Source organism: Pseudorca crassidens, chromosome 11 (genome assembly GCF_039906515.1).
Source record: "Pseudorca crassidens isolate mPseCra1 chromosome 11, mPseCra1.hap1, whole genome shotgun sequence".
Taxonomy (NCBI): Eukaryota; Metazoa; Chordata; class Mammalia; order Artiodactyla; family Delphinidae; genus Pseudorca; species Pseudorca crassidens.
In genome coordinates this window covers 99,413,775-99,431,321 of record NC_090306.1, presented here as the reverse complement: position 1 = coordinate 99,431,321, position 17,547 = coordinate 99,413,775, and the positions used below count along the sequence as shown (strand labels likewise).

The 17,547-nt window shown below is 54.3% G+C and overlaps 2 protein-coding genes across 4 annotated transcripts in view; one reads left to right on the top strand and one right to left on the bottom strand.

Moving 5' to 3' along the window:
- Positions 1-610: 610 nt before the first annotated feature.
- Positions 611-8,088, top strand: CYP2D6 (cytochrome P450 family 2 subfamily D member 6). Its single transcript, XM_067698723.1, is given in 12 exon segments — positions 611-3,980; positions 4,710-4,881; positions 5,536-5,688; positions 5,777-5,794; positions 5,797-5,936; positions 6,346-6,519; positions 6,673-6,698; positions 6,700-6,823; positions 6,975-7,202; positions 7,669-7,810; positions 7,911-7,928; positions 7,931-8,088. Coding segments are annotated over 12 exon segments (1,539 nt in total). The 5' UTR covers positions 611-3,794.
- A 1,494-nt stretch (positions 8,089-9,582) lies between these two features.
- The window catches only part of LOC137202550 (uncharacterized), a 32,484-nt gene continuing 24,519 nt past the window's right edge, over positions 9,583-17,547 (bottom strand). For 2 of the 3 annotated variants that reach the window (XM_067698286.1, XM_067698287.1), the window contains 8 exons: positions 16,882-16,920; positions 15,944-15,987; positions 15,380-15,456; positions 11,100-11,165; positions 10,910-10,948; positions 10,441-10,629; positions 10,087-10,129; positions 9,583-9,741 (listed from right to left, as the gene is read on the bottom strand). In XM_067698286.1, the coding sequence (XP_067554387.1) occupies positions 9,620-9,741; positions 10,087-10,129; positions 10,441-10,629; positions 10,910-10,948; positions 11,100-11,165; positions 15,380-15,456; positions 15,944-15,987; positions 16,882-16,920 (619 nt within the window). In that variant the 3' untranslated portion in view covers positions 9,583-9,619. The remainder of the gene's footprint in view (positions 9,742-10,086; positions 10,130-10,440; positions 10,630-10,909; positions 10,949-11,099; positions 11,166-15,379; positions 15,457-15,943; positions 15,988-16,881; positions 16,921-17,547) is intronic. The other variant, XM_067698288.1, reaches the window with a different exon arrangement.

Here is a 17,547-nt window from a genome sequence, read left to right as displayed (position 1 = left end):
GTAAACGTCAGTGTACAGGTACAGGTGTTTTTGTAAGGAACGGCCGTACCATCTTACATTCTCTCCCCTGCAGTGAATGAGACTTCCTGCTGCTCCACATCCTGGTCAGCATTCGGTGTTCTCAGTGTTCTGGATATTGACCACTCTAATCGGTGTGCAGTGGTGATGTATTATTTTAAAGTAATTTTTGGGCCGTGGTTTAAAAACACAGCAAAGCTACCATCTTAACCGGTAAGTGTACTGTTCGGTAGTGTGAGGCATATTCATATTGTTGCGCAGCCGAGCTCCGGAACTTTTTCATCTTGTCCAGCCGAAGCCCTGTTCCCGGAAAACTACGGGAAGGGCCGGCCATTACCCGCACCCCCCCCCCCCCCCCCCCGCGCCAAGACCGCTGGCTCGCTCGCTCGCCCGTGGCGCTCCCCGACCACGCCCCCCCCTCCCCGCCCCCCCCCCCTCCCCGCCGGCGGCTGCCGGGCCGGCCCTCCACCTGCATCCCAGCGGGGCCCGGGAGGGCAGTACCGCGAGTCAGATGCCAGCTCCCACTTCTGTCCCCCGGGAGGAGCGGGAATTGAGGGGTTTCTTCCGCGGGCTTGGCCTTGCCCGGGGCGGGGGCGGTATAGCGAGCCAACTGCCACCAACTTTACAGCGCCCTCTCTGGGCGCTGCAGCTCCCTACTTGCTTTCTAGAGCTCTCTCCAAGGGGCTTGCTCCGCATCGCGTTGGAGTCCCACGGCTGGGTCTCCGTGCTTGGGGGCCCCAGGGCCTGGCGATTTCTGGTCCGTCATCTTGCGGACGTCACCCAGGACTCAGTCTCAGGTCGCAGTGTCCAGTTGGGCCTTCCCTGCGCGGGCGAACACGTGTGACACGGAGATTGGGGGACGGGAGAGAATGGGGGGGGCTCATCCCTCTAGCACCAGCAGCTTCACCAGAGCAGAAACCAGCAAGGGCAGGCTGAGTATGTTTCTAAAATAACAAATTTCAGTAACTTAAATGCTGGCCCTCATAGAAGTCCACGGTAGAGCAGTGGCTCAGAGCATGAGTTTTGAGATAGACCATAATGGTGCTCTGTGACTTTGACCCCGTGATCCCTGAGACTCCAGTGCCTTGGGGACCATAAAGCCACCTACCTTACAGGGTGTGGGGAGGATGGGGAGTGAACAGCAGTGCCCGGCATGTGAGTGTGCACAATGATTGAAAAAGGCCGTTGGCCTCACGATCACAGGTTTTCCTCAAGGCCTGTCCTGGACAATAGGCGCCCAGTAACGGGAGGGCACTGCCTGAATTACAGGCATGTCTGTCACTGCCCTTCGTATGTCCATTAGAGTGACTGTTTGGGGAGGGCGTGACACATCCAAAACAAAAGGGAGATGCAATTTATCGAGGGCCACTGTGACAAACCTGTGATAGACCATCCTGCCAGCCCGACTAACACCACCTGATTCTCTGGCTGAGCCCCGATGAAAGACCACAGGCTGGATCTGAGAAGACCCCAGGGTGCCCATGGGTCTTACCCTCTCAGTCTTTTGAGTGGCCTCAAAACTGGTCTCCCTGCCTCTTTGAGGCCCAGGAACCCCGGTTTCCCACAATCCAGTCCTCTGCCGGACCTTGCAAAGCCCCAGCCTCAAATTGCCCCCGTCCTGCTGTTTTGCATTGGTGCTTTAGTCCCACTGCCAGGTCACCTTGGCTTGCAGAGCCAAGCCAGCCGAAGTCCTCTGGGAAGTTTTCCCAGAAAGTGTGCTCCAGCCTGGGGCAATGTCCCCACAACCCTCAACGCAATCCCTGCACTGCTGGCCTGATGGTTAGCTCTCTGGCTCCCACTCCTCTTGGTCATGAGCACCTTGAAGCAGGGGCCCACCATCGCCTTCCCGCCATGCTGCCAGTGCCGTGCCCAGCCCAGCACCCAGCACAGGGTGCATCCAGACAGGGTGGGACAGAACCCAAGCCTTGGTCAAGGCAAGATGCAGGAAAGGCCAGATAAACTGAGGAAGGCCCAGTCGGGCCCCAGCCAGCTAGACCCTCTGGCCCTGGGCCTGGCAGGAGGGTGGAGATGCGGGAATTTGGAAGGGGAGGAGCAGCTTTCACAGACCAAGCAGGGATTGCAAATGTTGAAAGCCAATACCTGAAGGCCACAGCACTCTGTGTTGTCCTGCACCCTGAGAAGAACCTGGTCCTCCCCCCGCTGGGGAGTGAGATGGGAGGGAGGGAATGGGGGTGTCGGGGTACGGGAGTGGGGACAGCTGTTTTCAGAAAGAGAGGTTGCCTCATATACCCCTGGGATGGGTGAGGGGGCTTGACCCCTAACCAGGAAATGCCACAATTCCAGCCTGGAGGTGGCACACACTGGTGCAGGGTGGTACCAAGGTTTGCACATTTCGTCGAGGACTGGAGCCACTGAAGGGACCAGAGAGTCAGGATTGGAAGGTGTGGGGCTGGAGCCAGGGTGGACTGGACCCATGGAGAGGGAGGAGGCCGGCAAAGGGAGAGGCCTGAGAATCCATTCTTTGTGCTCCTCAGCAGGCCTGTGAGGGTGTAAAGAAATTACATCCCCATCTGGTATCCATGCCCTTGTCTTCTAGAGTTTGAACAGCTGATGTTCAAGGACAAATCAAGGAGGAGGAAGCAGGCCCACTCCTCTGAGGACAGTCACAGCCTATGCTAAGCCACTCTAGTACCCTGAGCTTACTGGCAGTCCAGTCAACAAGGTAAAGTGCCCACCTCACATGTCTCCAAGTTAGGAAATGGGCACAGACACAAAGAAGATTGATTCATCACCTGGATGGCCACAAGAGCTAGAAGGTCCAAGGACCAGTTTGTAACAAACTTAGGAAAGGGTCTCTGGGCCATCAGACCAGCTGGTCATGTGACTAGGGAGCTCTGAAGACAATCCTGCTGCCTCCCCATCTCCAGATTCAAACTTGTCATGGCCACAACCAGGCGGAAACGGGCAGAAACCAAGGAAGCTGAGCCAGCGGCCAGCCAGGGGAAGGTCCCCAGCATCACTGCGAGCAGCCTCGAGGTGGGAGGAGGTGGGTTGGGTCCAGGCAACCACTGAGAACTCCGAGGACTTGGTGCTGGGTCTCTGTGCAAGCATGTAAGTGGTACATATGTGTTAATGTGTCTGGCTTTGTGGGTGTGTAAATATGCATGTGAGTAGGCAGTATGTGAATGTGTGTAAGTGTGGTTTTTGAGTGTGTGACTCTGTGTGTGTGTTGAGTATACTAGTGTGAAGTGAGGGGACACCAAGAACTTTATCCCCCTACAGTGGTTCCTCTGGTCATTAGGACCTCCCTCCAGCGCTGGGCAAGGGCCAGTAACAAACTTGGGAGGTGAAGGCCACTCAGGAGGAGGCAGGTGATACATGGGAGGACAAGGACATGTTCTGGGGATGAGGCTGTGAGCACATTAGAGAGTGTGAGACTAAAGTGACAGGTGGGTGGCAGGATCAAGTCTGAAGACCCCTGATTCTTCCTCGGAATCTTTACAGAGCTGGGGAGTCAGGCTAGGGGAAGGGGAGGACTTCTTGTGTCCTCCCCCTACCCTCTGTAAGCACGTGGAGAGGGCAGGAGGGACAGTGGCCATCTGTGCACCTGACTTTCCCCGACCCCTCCCTGCACCCTCTGGCAGCACACTCTCCCTGGCAGGTTGGCTCAGGGCAGAGGGCAAAGGCCAGTCTCAGCTCCTGTCATAAAGAAGACCCAGACTGGTTGAGCCCTGGAGGTGCAGTTGAGAGTGCCCTGCCTGGGCTAGTCCTAGGTGTCTGATGTGTTGAGGAGCCCAGCGCACACTGAGGCAGCCATGCTGCTGACTGGGGATACACTGGCGACCCTGGCCGTGGCTGTGGCCGTCTTCCTGCTCTTGGTGGACCAGATGCACCAGCACTCACGTTGGGCCGCACGCTACCCACCAGGTCCCATGCCACTGCCTGGGCTGGGTAACCTGCTGCAGGTGAACTTCCAGGACCCACTTCTCAGCTTTAGCCAGGTAAGGAGGGTGGGGGTGGGAAGTGGGCAGCGGAGGTCTTAGGGACTCCACCTAGCAGCAGACAGCGGGTGGTGGGTGAAGTCACAGGCTGGAAAAGGAACTGGGCCAAGAGGAGGAGGCAGATTTGAGAGGCTTCCTAAGGGAGGGCATTTGTTCAGGGCCCGAGAACAGTTGGATTTTCCCAACAGCCCAAGGTCCAAGAGGGCAAAGGCCAGGGGGTGGGGGAGTACGACTTGGCAACAGGCTGGGGATTCAGCTGGCCAGCTCTTACATTACGTGAGCCTGAGTCCCTTATGATTAAATCAGGAGGAAAGGTCTCGAGAATGGGGGAGAGGAGTCTGGTCTTGAGCCCTATTTAAATCAGGTAGTCGAGGTTGAGAGAGGTACAGTGATCTGGTTCAAATCTTTTGCCACCGTGAGGTCCAAGACCTTGGACCTCACGCTTACCTCTATGAATCTGTTTCTTCACCTGTAAAATGGGATGCTAACTTGGTCTATTGACAACTTTGGTGACCTCTGCACAGTCATAGCTGGGTGGTCTGATCCAACTTGAGGTCCTCGACTGTGGTGGATGTAATTAACCCCCAGGCTCACAAGACTGGATAAAATCTTTGCACCCCCTCGCTCCTGGTAGGGGCCTAGGGTTCCCGCAGGGCTCACGCCATGAGGCTGGGCCCGCAGCCTGGCGGGGCCTGGGCTTGACAAACGCCCTCGACCTTCGGCCTGCAGCTGCGGCGCCGCTTCGGGGACGTGTTCAGCCTGCAGCAGGTCTGGACTCCCGTCGTCGTGCTCAACGGGCTGGCGCCTGTGCGAGAAGCGCTGGTGTACCGCAGCCAGGACAACTCCGACCGCCCACCTGCGACAGTTTACGAGCACCTGGGTTACGGGCCGCGCTCGGAAGGCAAGCGGAGGAGGGGGCAGACCGCGTCCCGGCGGGGACTGGGCCAGCAGTGACCCGATACCGGCAGGGCCAAGGGGAGGCAGGGTCGCGGACATTCGGTGCAGGGAAGAGCCAGCGAATTTGAAGGGGCAGCAAGAGGAGAAAGGAGTCTGTGCCAAGGGTCGGGGGAGGAAGAATGCGGGCGAGGCAGGGGGCGGGGCCTTACGGAGAGAGGGCGGCCCAGGGCCATCGCGGGCACGAAGGGGAGGTCAGGGTGGGCAGGAATGAGGACAAAGTCAGAGCGGGCAGGGTAGGGCCGGGCCAGGACCTTCCCCGAAGAGGAAAGGGGGTCCCGGTGGGCAAAGTAAAAATTGGAGCCAAGACCTGACCCTAGCAGGGGAGAGTAGGCGAGCAATGCGGGCGGGCAGAGAGTGGGACCGGTCCCCAGGTGGAAGGGGGTGTCAAAGTGGGCGGGATTTGTTTGGGAGGGGAGGGTGAGGTTGGTGTGGGCGGAGCGGAGGGGCGAGGCCTGTCCCAAAGGGGGCGGGGCTGTGTGAGCAGAGCACCGGGAGGGGCGGGCCGAGGAGGCTCGGCGAGCCCGCCAGCGCTGTGGGCTAGCAGAAGGTGGGGCCGGGACACACCCGAGCCACGCCCACGTTCCCGCTCCGCCCCCAGGAGTGATCCTGGCGCTCTAAGGAAAAGCCTGGCGCGAGGAGCGGCGCTTCTCCTCGTCCACCCTGCGCAACTTCGGCCTGGGCAAGAAGTCGTTGGAGCAGTGGGTGACCGAGGAGCCCTCGTGCCTCTGTGCCGCCTTCGCCGATCAGGCCGGTGGGTGCTGAGGGACAGGGAACAGGTTTGAAGAGGCTGGGGAAGAGGAGATGGAGGCGACGCCCTGACGTGCACCGTTCCCTCCCAGGACGCCCCTTTAGCCCCAACGCCTCCTGAATAAAGCGGTGAGCAACGTGATCGCCTCCTTGACCTTCGGGAGCCGCTTTGAGTACAGCGACCTTCGCATCCTCAAGCTGTTGGACATATTGGAGGATGGACTGAAGGAGGAGGTTGGCTTCGTGCGCCAGGTGAGGGAAGGGAGCTTCATAGAGGAGGCCTCCGTCCTGCAAAGGGCCTCCCCGGAGGAGGATTTGCGTAGAGGGTCAGAGGAGGAAAAGGCATCCCGGGAGAGGAAACTGCAAGGGAAAAGGCCTGGAAGTGGGGAAATGACAGACAACACAGATGGGAGAGGCGGGGTGAGGGTCAGCGGGCTTAGGGGAGGAAGGGTTCCTTCATTGGAAGGCACCGGCACCCATGAGATGCAGACTTTAGGTTTATCTTTCTGCGCCCAGGGCCAGGAGAGAGGGGCGAGGCCTGCACTTAGGGAGGAACAAGGTCAATGGTGGGGACATCCTGGAGGAGGCTAGGACCTGACTGGTCCAGGTGAAAGCCTGAGCACCACAAGGTCCCAGGGCCCCAAAGCTGTGACCCCCACAGGTGCTGGAAGCAATCCCCGTGCTCCCGCGTATCCCAGGGCTGGCTGCCAAGGTCTTCCCGGGGCAGAGAGCCTTCATGGTCCTGATTGATGAGCTGGTCATCGAGCACAGGGTGACCCGGGACTGGGCCCAGCCACCCCGAGACCTGACTGACGCCTTCTTGGATGAGGTGGAGGTGAGGTGGGTTGAGGGTTGAAGGCCCCGTGAGGCAAGCGCAGGCCTGTGTATCACCCCGTGACCAGACACCTGGGCTGACAGGAGCAGAGTGGAAGGCCATTTGGAGGCTTCCTCCCTCTGTCCCTGCGCTTACCTTCCCTGCGTGGCCCAGGCCAAGGGGAACCCCGAGAGCAGCTTCACACCTGGTGGTGTCTGACCTCTTCTCTGCCGGTGTGATCACCACCTCGGCCACGCTGGCCTGGGCCCTCCTCCTCATGATCCTGCACCCAGATATGCAGCGAGAGCCTAGCCCAAGGGGCCAGGTGGGATGGGGGAGGGAGGAAAGGGACAGCCTGAGGCCCCTGAGCTTGGTGGGTTTGGCCACCAGTAACAGCTCTGTGCAGAGGTCACAGTGACCTCCCCCTCCGAGTAGGCACAGCCCTACACAGGAGTCAGGAGGAGGTCAGGGCCCAGCCCTTGGGTCTGACCACTATGAGGATGCTTGTTTTTCCAGGACATGTCCAACAGGAAGTCGATGAGGTGATAGGGCAGGTGAGGCAACCAGAGATGGGGGATCAGGCCCTCATGCCCTTCACCATGGCCGTGGTCCATGAGGTGCAGCGCTTTGGGGACATCATCGCACTGGGCCTGCCCCACATGACATCCCGTGACATCGAAGTTCAGGGCTTCCTCATCCCAAAGGTAGGCCTGCGGCTCTCCTCACCCCAGCTCGGCACCATCTGCCACCTGGTAGCCCCATTGTGGGCATTGCCAGGTGGGGTCAGGACTGCAATCCAAGCCACCCAATCCTCATTTCCACAGGCACTGAATGTCCCAGGCTGGGTGGGTGTGAGGATGAGAGCAGAGGCAGGGCTGGCCCTGTCCATTCAGAGCCCGTAGTCGGGTAGGGAAGACAAACTAAAGCGTGTCACAGAGTGTTGGAGGAGCCCGTTCACCAAGGGACAGGTGGCAGTAAGGGCACCCATGGGAGGCAAGTCACTTACCCTGCCATGGGGACAGGGAGGGTGCCGAGAAGCTTCTTGGGCTGAGGGTTACTTGAAGAGTCCAGGTGTGTGCCAGGCAGAGGGTGTGTGCCCACGTGTGTTTGGTCGCAGGGGTCCAGGCATCCCCCAGTCCAGACCCACCCATGACAGATATTTCCTGCCAGGGGACGACACTCATCACCAACCTGTCATCAGTGCTGAAGGACGAGACCATCTGGAAGAAGCCCTCCCACTTCCACCCGGAGCACTTCCTGGATGCCCAGGGCTGCTTTGTCAAGCAGGAGGCCTTCATACCCTTCTCAGCAGGTACCTGTGGGGTGCCTGGTTTGCTTACCTGTCCTGAGGGAGTCTTGAAGGGGAGGAGCCCAGGCCCCCAGGCTCAGAGAGCCCCCATGCCCGCCCACAGGCCGCCGCTCGTGCCTTGGGAGCCCCTCGCCCGCATGGAGCGCTTCCTCTTCTTCACCAGCCTCCTGCAGCACTTGAGCTTCTCAGTGCCCACTGGGCAGCCCCGCCCCAGTGGCCACGGTGTCTTTGCCTTCCTGGTGACCCCATCCCCCTACTAGCTCTGTGCTCTGCCCTGCTAGAGGTGGGCACCAAGCCCCCAGCCCACTCCTCAAAAGTAGCCCTGATGTACAATAAACCAGTCTGGTGGCTCCAACCTGGCTTGAGTCCCACCCAGGGCCCCTGACCAGCCCCTTGGCGCTCATGGGGCCTCAGCAGCCTCCCCAGATCCAGCCCCTACCCCTGCCTGATCCATCCTTACCTGGCATTTGACCCCATTTGAGAGATGGGTATACCGAGGTTCAGAAGGTGACACCTTACCCCCTAGTCACCCTTGGAGACCCAAAACTGGTTACTTGGGTTAGTGACAAAGTCTATAAATAGGTCCTGGCTTCTGCTGGAAGGACTAGAATAGGCTGGTGAGAGATTTCAGGCCCCAGTGGGGGTGAGGAGGGCCCCACTCAACCTGGATGCCCACATTTCAGGCCCAGCCACCCTCAGTTTGCACCACAGGCCAGCAGCTCAGCCAGCACCATCAAGTCTGCTGCCCCCAAAGCTGGCGAACTCAGGGATGGCTGGGAAGCTATAGGCCGGGTTAGCACCCACAGCTCAGTCTTCAGATGCCAGAGCTGTCCCTGGGAAGCCTGATGGCAGCCCAGGAGTGTGCCACCTCCCTGGGACTCTCAGTCACCCCAAGATAGGATGGGCCCCCTTTCCCTGCCCCTTAGGGATGCTCATTTCCCAGCCCCTGCCCAATAGTAGTTGCCACTCACGGCCACGCTCGAGTGGGAGGACACTCATCTAGGCTCCAACCCGGGCTCTGTTCTCTGAGTGGCCAGGTCAGGCCGGGCGCTCAGGAGGCTTGGCAGGGGCTGGGAATGAGCCCCTGTGGGCCGCAGGCATGCCCTAGGGAAGGGGTCAACCTTGGACCCATGTGACAATGGGGTGGCCAGAGCAGAAGGAGGCCATGTGGGGAGCTGGGAGGAGGACACCCTGGCTCTAGTCCTCGCTCTGCTGCGACACTGTGTGACCTCAGGCTTCTATTCCCCTTCAGCCAATGAGAAGTTTGCACCAGATGGCTGCTGGGGCCTGTCTTCCTGCTCTGACTCTGGAGCTGGGACCTCATTAGCCTGGAGCCCTAGCTGAGGGCGGGGACTGCCACCGTCTACCTGTGCCCACCACCCCGACAGTTTGTTCTGGCCTCTAAGCACGCACAGGCACCACCCAAGGGCTTCTAATGACTGTCTGCTTACCTGAGTCATAAGTAGACTTCCTGGTGCATTTAGGTTAACAGCTTGGGGACCACAGACACTCAAGGCAGAAGCACCACCCCCAGCCAGGCCACTTTTGCCTTCATGACAGTGAGCTCCACAGCTCTTAGCATTCAGGGAACTTGGCCTCTCCCTTGGCACTGAGTCAGAAGACCAGCCAGGGCCCCGTTCAGTCTCCAGCTTATCCCCTGTCGTGGGCTTAGTGGCAGGAGGTGGTGTTCCTGCAGCTTATTGGAACAGGGAGCGTGGATGAAACCACACTGAGTTTGTGGAAACTTGAGGCCCCTGAAAGGAGGCAGCCAGGCCTGCAGAAGCGGCAACTCTGGATTTATTGGATGTTTTGTCATTCGTGGCTCTGAGTCTTGGGGATGTCAGAGGCTGGGGACCAGCCCAGCCAGAGCTTCCTCAGGAGCTCGGGGACCCAGCCCCCAGGCCTCTCCTCCATTAGGTCCACCTCAGAAGCCTCTAAAAAGCACAAACAGACATGCCCTGTGGGTTCCTTGCTGGGAGGAACCTTTCCCCAGGGCCAGGGTACCCTCTGGTGCCAGGGAAGCAGGTCAACGTTGATATAAGGCTAGGCATTCCTCCACCCCAAGCACAGTGGCCTCAAGTCCTGCCAACCCAAGAAGGAAGCAGGAGGCAGGGGGTGCTCATCAGGAAAGACAGGGCATCCGGCTACCTGGGTTTCTTCCCTCCCCTCCCTGGGGCAGGAGGGTCAGGGAGGAGCTCGGCTGTCTGTGGCCTCTGCAGGGTCACCGAGCTTAGAGAGGAGAGCAGCCCTGCTACAGCAGGTGGGGCCAGTTGTCTTACCAGAAGTATATGCAGCAATCTCCTTTTGGACCTTTTTATTTTCCTGGGAAGGAAGAAAGGGGACAGTGGTGGGATGAGACAGGCTCTGCACTGTGCAGATGGGGAAACAGGCCTCACTTCACAAGGAGTCAGGGGAGGCCAGGATTCAGATCTCCTCTGCTCAGGCCATGTCTACTCCTCTCAGCTCCTCACAGAGCTGTTGCTCGACTGAGATGGCAGTTTGGCTCAGTCATCTTGGGGGTGCCCCCGCCCCCCATTGCCCTCCTTCCCCAGGGCCTCTCCACTCCACCCTGCAGAGCCCTGGGGCTCCTCAGTAGGACCTATGCTGGGATGTTCCAGTCGAGGCTTCCTTACCTCCCAGCCTGGGGTCCCTGCCGCCTCCTCCTCCTCAGGTACCTCCTTCCCAGCAGGAATGGAGGAAGGAATGGGGCTGCCTGCTTCCTCTCCTGGGGACCTCATCTCCCCCTCGTCCGAAGACAAGATATCAGCCTCCTCCTTGGGGGCAGCATCATTCGGTCCTCCTGTTGCCTTCGGGGTCATGGCCTGCAGGGAGGGACAAGAGGGCAGAATATGGGCAGAAAGGCCCCCTGATCCCCCAACCCCTCTCCCTGTTCTCCACACCTGGAGTGTGTGTAGTTCTTTGTTTTTCCAGGGAAGCCCCTCCCTTCTCAGCTCACGCTGTGGGAGGGTTGTAGGTTTCCTAGAGGGGCCCTGCTACTCTCCCTGGGACCCCTGGCCATGAGCTGGGGCATCCCTGAGCCTCAGGGAGCTCTGACAGGAGACAGCCCCAGCCCCGGGCCCTTCCAGGGCAGGCCTCACTTACCTCAGAGTCTTGCTTCTCCCCACTCTTGACTCTGCGTCTCTGCAGAGGGAAACAGGGGAAGTGACATTCAGCTGTGAGTGTCTGGGAGTCCTTCCCTGCCTGGCCCATCCTCTTATGGTGTGTGCCTACCGAGGGTGCCCAGAACAGCCATCCTACCCCAGGGGGAGAGGGGTCCCCAGCCCTGACCCACCTGAGCGGTCACAGGGTAGCATTTATCCATCAGTCCCCACACTGGCCTTAAGGTCTCCCCTAAGGGCTGCATGACAAGGAGAAAGAGAGAGAGAAGGAAGGCTGAGGTGACATATTAAGGGCTCAGCTATGTACTAGTCCACTGTCAACGCCTGCTGCGAAGACACCTAAAGACTACCAAGGATTTAAGGAAAACTTCACACAAACAATAATTGATGGCTTTAGAAAGATAAACTTTGCATTTACAAAACAAGTATGGGCGCTAAAATAGAAATGTTCAAACAACAATCTCTAATTCTTCAAAAACAAATATGATATGATAATAGGAATTAAAAATTAAAAATCCAATCAAATTTTAGAAGGTAAAGAATAGAGAGAAGAGAGCGGGAGGTCCAAAAGCTAAATCATAGATCTTTCTGAAAGAGGGAAAAGAGACAACAAACTGGGGTGGCAGGGAGAGATATCAAATAAATATGTTCATTTTTTACCAAGACAATTTCCCAAAGATGAGCGACATGAGTTTCCAGAAGAGAAGGAATCGCCAAGTGTCCAGGACAATGGATGAAGGAGACTCACCCCAGATTATGCCATCAATAAATTTCAAAACACTGAGGATGAAGAGAACCTAAAAACTTCCAGAGATATGAAGAAAAAAGTCTGTTTTAGGAATTCAACTTTCATCAGACTTTTCAACACCAACCCTTTGAAGCCAGAAGAAAATGAGGAGCTTCAAAATCTGTCAGAAAATTATTTCTAGTCTAGAATTCTATACCTAGCCAAACTTAGTTAAATATGAATTAAGACCTTTTCAGATATGTAGTATCTCAAGACTACCCCTCAGGAAGCAACTGGAGGCTGTGCTCCCCCCAAATAAAGAGTAACATCAGCTCCCACACGTGAAAGAAGTGAAGCACTCCCCACAATGACGGTGAAGGGAGGTCCCAGGACAGCTGAGCAGCAGGCCTCAAGGACGTCCCGTCCAGATGGAAAGAGGAGGATGGGGGGCTCCATGAGATATGTCTCCAGGGAAACGATCATACAGATAAAACACCTAATTTATCTAAGTGTATTGCAAGGAGATTAATATTTTTGGTAGAGATTTTGGATGAATTAATTATAGGTACAGAGAAAACAAATTTTTAAAAAAGAGGAAAAAACAAAATTATACACAAAGAGTAGTTACAGTACACTACGTGACTCAGGAATACTATTTACATAGTTTTAAAATGTAAACCCTCAGGCTTCCCTGGTGGCGCAGTGGTTAAGAATCCGCCTGCCAATGCAGGGGGGACACGGGTTCGAGCCCTGGTCCGGGAAGATCCCACATGCTGCAGAGCAGCTAGGCCCGTGCGCCACAACTACTGAGCCTGCGCTCTAGAGCTCGTGAGCCACAACTACTGAAGCCCGTGCGCCTAGAGCCCGTGCTCTGCTCTAGAGAAGCCACTGCAGTGAGAAGCCCCCGCACTGCAACAAAGAGTAGCGCCCGCTCGCCGCAACTAGAGAAAGCCCGTGCGCAGCAACAAAGACCCAATGCAGCCAAAAATTAATTAATAAAAAAATAAACACAATGTAAATCCTCAATATTGATCTAAATAAAATTACAATACAAGCCTATTAGAATGACTAAAAAAAGGTAAATGTTGGAAATGATATGGAACAAATGGACCCTCTCATTCATTGCCAGTGAGAATGCAAAATGGGTGCCAGCCATTTTGGAAAGGTTTTACAGTTTCCTACAAAACTAAATATACGCTTGCCGCATGACCCCACAATCCCACTGCTAGGTATTTACCTAAGTAAAAGGAAAACCTATGTTCACACAAAACTTGTACATGAACATTTATAGTGGTTTTATCTGTAACTGCCAAAAAACTAGAAACAATCCACATGTTTCTTACTTGGTGAATGGACAAACCATGGTACATCCATGCAATGGACAGCTACTCAGCAATAAGAAGGAACAAACACTGCTACACACAACTGGGTGGACCTCAAATGCCTTGTGCTAAGTGAAAGAAACCAGGCTCAAAAGACTACATACTGGGGAATTCCCTGGAGGTCCAGTGGTTAGGACCCTGTGCTTCCACTGCAGGGGGCCCAGGTTCAATCCCTGGTCAGGGAACTAAGATCCCACAATCCTGCTGCACAGCCAAATAAATAAATAAAAGACTACATACTGGATGTTTTTTTGTTGTTGTTTATTTATTTATTTTACTTTTGGCTGCGCTGGGTCTTTGTCGCAGCGCACAGGCTCAGTACTTGCCCCATGGTATGTGGAATCTTAGTTCCCCGACCAGGATCGAACCCGCGTCCCCTGCATTGGAAGGCGGATTCTTAACCACTGGACCACCAGGGAAGTCCCTGGATGTTTCCACTTATATGACCATCTTGCAAAGGCAAAACTATGGGACCAGAAACTGCTCACTGGATGCCAGGGGCTAGGAGTGGGGAAAAGGTTGACTATAAATGAGTATGGGGGAATTTTTTGAAATGATGAAACTGTTCTGTATCCTGGTTGTGGTGGCAATTATACAATTGCATACATTTGTCAAAACTCACAGAACTGCACACTAAAAGAGATGGATTTCACTCTGTATAAATAATACCTTAATTTTTTTAAAATGAGTGAAAAGAGCCCACTGTGTGGGAGAGGGACTTAAAAGCCAAAATGAGGACTTCCCTGGTGGTCCGGTGGTTAAGAATCCACCTGCCAATGCAGGGGACACGGGTTCGAGCCCTGGTCCGGGAAGATCCCACATGCCGCGGAGCAACTAGACCGCGTGCCACAACTACTGAAGCCCACGCGCCTAGAGCCCATGCTTGGCAACAAGAGAAGCCACCGCAATGAGACGCCCGCGCACTGCACGAAGAGTAGCCCCCGCTCGCCGCAACTAGACAAAGCCAGCGCGCAGCAACGAAGACCCAATACAACCAAAAATAAATAAATAAATAATAATAATTAATTATTTAAAAAAAGCCAAAATAACATAAAAGTCAGCAAAAAAGCAAAACTGATACTTAAAATTTTTTAACAACTGAAGATGTCATTACTCAGAATAAAACATTTACAATGCAAAAAACTAGGATATAACTATACTGGAAGACTAGAGAAAGGTGAGATGTATGTTGGAGGTGGCAGTAAGTGTGCAGCTGTTACAAGAGCTAAATCCTCATCTTTCGTTGTAGGAATTCATTCGATAATGTTTAAATCTGAAAAATTAAGACAAAGCAGGATAAGCTTTCTATTTAGAACCATGGAGGCAAAATCAAAGGCTTCAGCTAGAAAATTGGAAGCTGGAAAGACTCCCACCCTGGGTTGTGGGAATCATGGGTGAAGAGGATGGGTGAAGGGACAAAAGACAGCTAGTTTTTTGTTTCAAGTCTTAAAACTTTGACTCCTCGAACTATGTATATGCATATCTTTGATGACAATAAAACTTTTTAAAATGAAAATTTGGTTAATTAAAAAAAAAAAAAAAAGGAAGCAACATAGGACTCTGTCTCTAAGGCACCTGCCAACATGGGCCTTATTAGGGGCTCTCCAACCTCTGAATAGTCCCTCCCTAAATATGTAGCACACACTTCTCCGTGTTGCTGGGTCACAGATAAGCTTATTCCCACGAAAATCCTCTCTTCCCAATAGCACTAGATGGAGAGCAGGAAGCCTCCAGAGACCAGGTATGTGGCTCTGTCCTGTCACCTGGGGCAGCCTGGGTCTAGTCACTGTTCTTCTGGGAGCCTACGTTTCCTCCTCTATAAAGTGGGAGCTACTGGGTTGCTGCGAGGTTTCAATAGATGGGCAACACCTAATCCAGCACGTGGCCCTCAGTGGGCATCCAGTGTCCATTTGTGTTTTCCTGACAGAGGGCTGGGAGGAGGGGCTTCTGCCATAGGTTCCTGGACCTGGGACGTTAAAGAGGGTATGTAACCCCAGGCAGGTGTCCTGCTCACCACCACCCGATTCACATATGAGTGTCGAACCATATTCCAGGGCTACTCACATGCATTAGGGGTCACCTGTTCCTTTAGGTTTGTCTAGGTCACTGCTACGGAGCTCTGAGGTGAGCTTACAGCCAGCCCATGGCAGGTGGGGCCTCTGTTTGACACTTTGCCAGGAACACAGGGAATTTCTCCAGAGCCCTCACATTCTCTCTCTCTCTCTCACACACACACACACACACACACACACACACAGTTGGTTGACCATTTGAGATCAAGGAGTATGACCTCTGTTTTTGCTACAGTGAGACAGTCCCTCTAAACTCTGACAGAGGTCCCTACCTGTGATGATTCCCCAGCAATCTCATGGTCAGGAGCTGTTTTCCCCACACACCCCTGAAAATAGTAGTACACCACTCCTGCAGGTAGATGAAGAAAGACTAGTTAAAACGTTTAAAAGAGTGATGTAATTATTTTTAAATGTCAGTATTTACAATATGCCAGAAATTATATCCTTTTCAACTATTTTAATGTGTGATGAAAGATATTAGATATTAACTTACAATGTGTGAAGGGATAGTTTTTCAAAAGGTATGCAAGCAAAAATTTGAAGATCACTGCTGTAGGACATTATTTGGTTGTATGCGTTTTTTGGTTTGTTTGCCGGTTTTGTGGGGTATGCATGGATTTTAGAGTGAGATATGGGTTCAAATCCCAGACTCACCATGAAGGTGCAGAGGGAAGAAAGGAGGAAAGAAGACCAGCCTTGGCTCTGAGCAGTGTGACCAGCCCTGGGGAGCCAGGTACATGGCAGTCTCAGGAGGGGGCCTCTGGGAATCCCAGTGAGTAGCTGGAGACTGGGGTCCTGCCATCATCCCCAAATTACCCCAGCACCCAGACCCTTACCTGCAAGAATGAAGATGTGTACTACATACAGCAACTTGTATAGCCTGGAAGGAAAGCAGAGCTGAGTGTGAGGCTGGGGCCTCGTGCCCTCACCGGTGGGTGCTGGTTTTCCTCCCCAGTCCAAGCCCCAGGACCTATTCCACCAGCACTCGTCCAATCAATACTTGTGGATGAATGAATCCATCAGCAGTAACAGGGCTCAGCCTGGGCTCCCTGCTGACTGGCCGGCATGCTCTGTGCCTCTGCCTACTGCTGAGAAAGCCAGACTTGGTGCCTGGAACCCACAAGGATCCCCTGACCCACTCCCTTCTCCTTTCCTTCTTTACTTGTTTACACAGGTCCATCTTGCCTCTCCAGCCAGAAGGCAGGGACTTAGCCTTGGCTGGACACTCATAGTTATTCATTCAAGTGCTGGATTAGCTCTTCCCCCCAAAGCCCTCCAAAGCCCTCCCTACTCTGGACTGACAGATCCCACAACCTGGATTAGAAATAATATCTCATTGTCCATCCTCCTCTTCTAGGACCCCTCCCTTGGGACAAACAGAGCATCTTTTTTTTTAATTTTTTTTTTTTTGGCTGTGCTGCACTGCATGCAGGATGGTTCCTCGACCTGGGCCTCCACAGTGAAAGCGCCAAATCCTAACCACTAGGCAACCAGGGAACTCCCTCAAACAGAGCATCTCGGCACTGCCAGGATGATGGCTCCCTGCCTACACACACACAGGCATGTCCCACCTGTCAGTACCAGGCCCTCCACTCTGACCCTGAGTCCCAGAGACACTATAACACCCTCCACCCTGACCCTGAGTCCCAGAGACACTATAACAGTCAGGGAAAAGGGAATATAGAACCCTATTTTCCCATCCTTGTGGCACCAAGTGAGGGGTCCCCTTTCCTGGTCTTTTGGGGCATGGTAACAGGGCCCACCTAAACTTTACCTCTCTCTCTGGCAGCACAGACCAAACACCATTTTCAGTCTAAGAAGAAAAGATGGCAACAGTCAATGCATCACATAGACCCAGGGTCCTGGTGTTCCTTTACTCTGTGGCTTGCAGGGATTGCAATGGGCTAGAGGCAGTTGGGGGAATGGCAGGACCTCCACAAGCAGGGTTCATCCAGGGGAGAGCCTGCTGGTCACAGCTGGAGGCTAAACTCAGGATGGAGTGGGCTAGCACTAGGAGCTTGGAAAATGCTCAGGAATTTCTCCCAAGACCTCAGAGCCCCAAACAAAAGCTGGTTTCAACGTCCTCAGAGCTGGAAAGGTAGGTCCCAGGGAATCAGGATGGGAAAAGCGGGGTTGGGAGAGGATTAAGGAAAAAGGTATAGCTCTGTTAAACATTTTGTGTAAAATGACCCCAGGTGTAGGTGGCTAATTATAATAGTAAATAAAAAGGATTAAAAACTACGAACAGTTTAAAGTATTTTCTGTGTTATACAGCATTTTGGGAATAATCTTGGGAGTTCTGGGGGAGATTCCCTAGCTGCCTCAGAAATTCCCTGTCTAGAATCCCACCTTCAGTGTCAAATTGCATATAAACTGACACTGTAGTACAGTCAATGTCTCCAGGGTGAGGTGGACCTCACTGTGGCCTGGTGAGCCTCTG